This window comes from Monoraphidium neglectum, assembly GCF_000611645.1.
Source record: "Monoraphidium neglectum strain SAG 48.87 unplaced genomic scaffold scaffold01179, whole genome shotgun sequence".
Classification (NCBI taxonomy): Eukaryota; Viridiplantae; Chlorophyta; class Chlorophyceae; order Sphaeropleales; family Selenastraceae; genus Monoraphidium; species Monoraphidium neglectum.
This window is the reverse complement of record NW_014012449.1, coordinates 1-6,233: the sequence shown is the minus strand read 5'-3', so window position 1 is coordinate 6,233 and position 6,233 is coordinate 1. Positions and strand designations below refer to the sequence as shown.

General features: G+C 65.6%; 1 protein-coding gene across 1 annotated transcript; it reads left to right on the top strand.

Moving 5' to 3' along the window:
• Positions 1–1,744: 1,744 nt before the first annotated feature.
• Positions 1,745–5,898, top strand: MNEG_6931 (triacylglycerol lipase-like protein; the record flags this gene model as incomplete). Its single annotated transcript, XM_014044594.1, has 4 exons — positions 1,745–2,443; positions 4,601–4,749; positions 5,010–5,136; positions 5,404–5,898. The coding sequence occupies 4 exons, from the start codon at positions 1,745–1,747 to the stop codon at positions 5,896–5,898; spliced, it is 1,470 nt and encodes a 489-aa protein (XP_013900048.1).
• Positions 5,899–6,233: the final 335 nt, after the last annotated feature.

Below are 6,233 nucleotides of genomic sequence, written 5' to 3'. Positions count from 1 at the left end.
GTGCAGCTCTTGCCCGCACGTCCTACCTTTCTCTCGGATTGCTTCCCATCGCAGGCTGTGGACTGGAAGGCCGGGCACAGGCAATCTTGCATGCAGCAGCGGCCAGAGGAGGCGTGACTGCGTGGCCTGCATGGTCCATAATGCGTTGGCTGCCACATGCCCCAATGAAGTCTGTGGATGTGCAAGAAGAGTTTGCAGATGGCTGTGCAGAAATTCTGCACCGTGAATCATAATGAAACGACCGTCTAGGGTAAAATATCGGAGTCATGTGTATGCACGTAATGAACACGGTTCTGCTTTGGAGGAGGTGACAATGGGCGTTTCGCCTGACTTTTTCCACAGCCAAGCCACAAGGCACCACTTGGAATACAGACAGATACATCGCTGGGGGCGAGGGCGTAGGCAGTGGTGGCGGCGGCGATTGCGCTTGAATCTGGAGGGCATCAGCAAGCTGCGTAAAAGGCTGTTGGTGGCATGGGCAGCGCCGTCGGCCTCTGTAGCGGCTGCATCAACCAGCCAGAGCGCCGCATCTTCCGCATGATGATGGGTGCAATGCTGTAAATGCTGCTGCCGCTGGTAATCAAAGTTGCGTCACACACATTAGCAGGCAACGTCAGCGAGAAGAGCGGCATGCAGGTTAGCAGGCAGGTGGAGCATCCGCTTCTGGCAGCCTACCAACCCCAAGACGCGGTCCAAGCGCGTGCGCTTTGATATTTTGCTGAAAAGTGACTCAGCAACTGGGTTGTGAGGCATGCGAGCGAAGGATGGTTCCTCGAGCTTGCCGAACATTGTTTCCCGCCGCTGTTGTGCAGTGGCGCATCATTGCATGCCGCTGTTGTCCCGTGCTTTCGACATGCAGCCGACGCGTCTGCTGTCTTTGCAAACATGTCTCATGATAAAGCCACAGCAATAACACGATTCAGCTCGAGATCATCTGATCATTCAAAGCGGCAAATTGAAACACCTCGCGCTGAGCTTACCATACCTTGTACACATCCAAACGCGCAGGCGACAACAGCCATGTCCCCTACACCCAGCGCGATGATTGTGCGCCTGGCCGAAAGCATGGCAAGCGCACCGGCGCGTGCTGTCAGCTTCGGGCAGTGGGAGTCGCAGTTCGCCGGCCCCGCACTTGAGGCGCGAGCTGGCTTGGAGGCGGACCTTGCGGCGCCGCTCACGAGCGAAGCGCTTGGCGCTCTGGAGGACATCGCTGCTTCCCGCAACCCGGCTCTGCGTGGGTTCGGTTTGGACGTGCTGGCTGCCGCGGTGTTTGGCAGCGCGCCCCGCATACAGCAGGTGAGCCACCCTTCCCTAGCTTGACGAGAGCCTGGTTGTGTGCCTGTGCAGCATGCAATACGTCTACGGTGTGTTATTTGTGAACGTACAGTGCCTGTCCAGGCCACCAGCTAGTGAGCAGTGCATGCACACATGCGCGCGTGCGAGACCGTGCGCGTGCAACCGCGTGTGCATGCCAGGGTGGCAAGGCGTGCATGCATCCATGCCTAACTTGCTTCAGATAGTTCCTTTCGTCCAGGGCAAGTAACGCGCTTCGGCATGCAGCAACAACACCTGAGCGCCGCCCTGCCACGTACCGCCGCCATAGTTTGTTGATCGACCTGCACTGATGGCCTGGGCGGTCCGCGAGATGTCAGACTCCCATAGTGCCCCTCCAATCCGCGCCAAGGCCGCCATGGCGCTCTGCAGTGTGATGACGGGCGGGACGCGCGCCGACGGGGCCGTGAACATGGCCGCCCTCGCGAAACTTGCCGCCGTGCGGCTTCCCCTTGGCGCGACAGTCGTTCAGCAGGTCGCAAGGCTCGTCGCCTCGAGGGCCGCCGCGCCGCCGCCGGCCGGCCCGCTGGAGGCGGCCGCGCACAGCGCCGTGCTGTTCCTGTGCAACCTCGCGGTCTGCGGGCCGCGCTCAGCCTGCGACGCGGCGCTGCGCACACCAGGCCTGCTCGAAGCGCTCGCCACGTGTGCGCGTGGGCGCGGCTCGGAGCCGTGGCTGGCGCAGGCCGCGGTGGCGGCGCTGCAGAACCTTGTAGCAAACCCCCAGCTCGGCGACTTCGACACGGCCGCTGTCGCCGTTGTCGCCGACCACCCAGGCATGCTGCAAGCGCTCGCCAAGCGGCTCGACGATGCGTCGCGCGAGACGCCCGGCGCGCTAGACGACACGATGCGCCAGGTCACGTTCCGGGCCGGCCACGATCCGTACGATCCCTCCAGCCAGATGATGTACGCGGCACCGCAGCCGCTGATGCTGCTCATTTCACTGGTCGACAACGGCCGTGCGGCCACTGTCGCGCGCGCGCGTTGCGCGCTGGACGCTGCCTCGCGCTGCTTGCGCAGGGGCTCGCCGCTTTTCAAGACTGGGGCCGCCGAGCTGATTGGGCGGCTGTGCGCCAACCGAGAGGCTGCAGCCGAGGTGCTGCTGCTGCGCCCAGTGACATTGAGCGATGACGTGCTGGCGGCCGCTGAGCAGCTCGCGCCGTCCCAGCCATTGCGGGCCGCCATAACAGTCTTTCGTTTTGACATGAAGCACCCACCTCCGCCGGGGACGGGGGCAGTCGTGCAGGAGGGACAGCACACTAATTTGCGAGAGACTGGCACGGCTGCAGCGGGCGCGGCGGAGGCCAATAAAGCTGATGCGGCGCACAGAGGTGCCCCGAGCCGCAGGGGAGGGCCGAAGCGGTGCGCCAAGTGCGGCAAGACGGCGGCAGAGGCGGGGTCAGCAAGGCTCAAGCTGTGCTCGCGCTGCAACGCGGTTTTCTACTGCAGCTCCGCATGCCAGGTGAGGGCAGTGGGATCAAGGAGAAAGTGGGCGCCTGCTCGTCTCAACATGTGCGCCGGCAGTCGGGCCGACGGGCTGCAGCAGCAAATTTGGCGGCTGCGCTGCACAGGCACCAGTCGTCTCGTTCGGGTGGACCGGCTCTGGCAACATCTCTCGTGCGACTGAAGCTGAAAATTGCAAACGCATTGTGCAGCTCTTGCCCGCATAACCTACCTTGCTTGCGGAACGCTTTGCATTGCAGGCCGCGGACTGGAAGGCTGGACACAAGCAAGCTTGCAAGCAGCAGCAGCCAGCGGTGGCGTGACTGCGTGGCCTGCATGGTCCATATTGCCACTAGCTGCCACATGCCCAAAGCAAGTTGATAACTGAGCGACAAGATAGCTGCGGAGGAATCCCACAGTGTACTTGGATGTTGTTCAATCCACCGGCTAGGGCACAATCTGCAGCTCCATGTGTGGCCGCATGCGTTCAACGCTGTATTGTTGTCAGGTTACAATGAGCAGTTCCCCTGGCTTTGGGCACAGTCAAGCCCACAAAAGCAGCAGCCGGAATACCAGTGACAATGGTGGGACGAGGGCATAGGGAGGGCTGGCAGCGGCAGTCGTGATAGAATCTCAAGGGCATGGGCAGCCTGCATGGAAAGGGAGTCGGCGGGAAGGCCAGCACTGTCAGTCCCTGCAAGCGGCTGCAACAGCCACCTAGGGCGCCGCATCTTCCTTGTCGTAAGTCCTTTGTCGTGATGGTCTGTCCTCAAGTCTGCTTTGAATGCTGCTGCCGCCGGTCACCGAAGCTGCATCGTTCAAACCTGCAGGCAAGCTGGGTGAGCAGCAGATGAAGGAACGTTTGACCAGAGGGGTGCCCCGAGGAGTGCAGGGCGTACACGACTGAGGTGTTGAGAGGTGGCAGCCTCAGCACGTCGTAGCAGGCCTCATGGGATGGCTATGCCGCCAGGCTTGGGGGGTGAGCACATGCCAACAGCTCTGCACAGCTTCCTCCTGTTGCACAGCTGTGGGCATCACCACATGGTCATGCAGCGGCCTAGCAACATTTGACCGCCAACATGAGGGGGGGCGTTGCTTGATAGGTGACAACAAAGCCCTGGCAAAAATCATAATCAACTTAAATTGCTAAACTGTGCAGAAAAGGTTACTGAGGGCATTCATAAGCTCTGGGGCTGAACGCAGCGCGGAAGAGACGCTGCAGTCCATCTGCTGCTCGGTGTGGCAGACGACAAGCATGCGCCTCTGATCAGGTGCTCGCGGCAAAGCTAAACAAGCTCATTTAGGGGCCATGCGGTGGCCCTGATTGAGAGCAGCGCGCATCTGTGCTGTCGTGAAAGCGTATCATTCTTCTGGGTGATCTCAACTGCAGTCGCGGATCACAGAAAGCTTGACTGGCAGTGGCACACTCTAAGGGCCCTGGGGCCGGGAAAGCCTGGACGGGGGGACGGCCAGCTCAACACTGGCGGGTGGTCAACCGCGCTGTGGAGGCCTCAGCACAGCTCGACGGTCACACAACGATGTGGACATCCGCGTTCGATGCACTGGTGCGCGGCGCGGCGTGGCGCAGGGCAGGCGCTGCAGGGCAGTAACGGCAGCAGCATGGGGCAGGTGCCCGGCCAACAGCGGCGACCTGCGCGCGTGCAGGCGCACGGGCTCCCAGCTTCCGCATCCCCCATCAGCCCCCTGCCGCGGCCCGACGCCCTTTGGCCATCCCCACACGCGATCAGGGCCCGATCGCATGCGATTGGCGCCCCCGCCCAAATGCCCGCGCCGCCCCGCCCCGCTGCTCCGCGCCGCACCTTCCCAGGACCTTCAAAGTGCTGCGCTGCTTTCAGAAGCCGCGTACCGCACCCACTTTGACGCCGCTCGCCTGCGCGGCCACCTCGCGTCCGTGCGGGCGCTGCTGTCGGAGGCGGACGTGGGGGAATTGACAGTGCACACCGCCGGCCACCAGCGGTGGGTGGCGCGCGGCGAGGAGCGCGCGCGCGCGCGCTCGGGGCCGCGATGCGCATGCCTCGCCGCAACGCTCGGCGAGCGCGTGGCGCGGCGCGGGCAGGCACCTCGCCCAAAGCGGCTCCTGGGGACCCGAGCCTCCGCCTCTCCGCCCAGACGGAGCTCGCAGCTGCGCAGGCCAGGGGTCGGCGCTTGTTGCTGCGCCCGCGCCCGCCGCCCCGACGCCCCGCGCGCGCCCGCGGCCCCGCCCCCGCCCGCCGCAGCTACGTGGTGAGTCACGGCCCCGGCGCCGTGTACGTGGCGTTTCAGGGGACGCAGCATGTCGGCGACTGGGCGGCCAACCTGAGGTGTTGGCACCTGCCCCTCTGGCGGCGCGGCGACGGGCAGCAGGTGGGGAGGGGGCACCGCTGCCCCAAAGCAGGGCCCGTCAGTGGGAAGCTTCGGGGCGTCGCGGCCGCGGGCGGGGTCTGCGGGCGAAGGACTCGGGTCAGCCCTGATGCGCTTCCATTGCCTTGGTGCCAACCAGTTGTGTGGGTGGCGGTCCCTCCCGCATGCGCTGCCCCATCATAATGCCACGAGCGCCGCCCGGAGCCCGAGCGCCGCCCCGCCAACGGCCCGTGCCGACTCCCTGCCGCGTGCCGCTCTGCCGCCGCGCAGCATCCGTCGGCGCATGGGGGATTCTGCCGCCGCTCCATGGCGCTGCCGCTGGCGGAGCTGCGCGATTCGGCGCGCGCGGCCGGCAAGCGGCTAGTGCTGTGCGGCCACTCCTTGGGGGGCGCGGTCGCGATGCTGGGGGCGGTCTCGCTGCTCAGAGAGGAGTCGGCCGCTCAGCGCGCCGCGGGCGGCGGCTGGGGCGGTGACGGGAGCGGCGAGGGCGGCGGCGGCGGCGCGGCGGCGCGGGACCCGCAGATCCGCTGCATCTCGTTCGCTGCGCCGCCGGTTGGCAACGAGGCGCTCGCGCGGGAGGTCGCAGCGGCGGGGTGGGACCAGTACATATCCAACTTCGTGCTGCCAGGTGGGCGGGGGCACGCGGCTGCACGCGTGCAAGCGGCGACGCACGCGGCGGCTGGTGATTGCCGTCGCAGGCTGCTGCGACTGCAGCGCCCTCGCGGCGCAACTGGTGGTGATGTGGGTGGTGCAGCCGGCCCCTGATCGGCGGCGCAGGGCCGGCCGCTCACGCTTCGTCCACGCACCCAGGCCCAAAGCGCCCCAGACGCGGCCGAGCTGGATCCGTTTCGGCTCACGCGTCCGCCCCCCCCCCCCCACACACACACACAAACCCGTGGGGCAACTCTCCCTTTGCAGAGGACCCCGTTGTGCCTGTGGTCAACAAGGTGCTGCGCGCTTACTCTGAAGAAGGTGGCCAGTCGTTTTTGGAGGGTCTCCTGTCGCGCGCAGGACTCTCCAATACGCACACCGGCAGCGCCGGCGTCGGGGCGGGCGGCGGCCGGGAGGACGGCGCCGCGGCGCTGCGCGCCGGCCCGGCC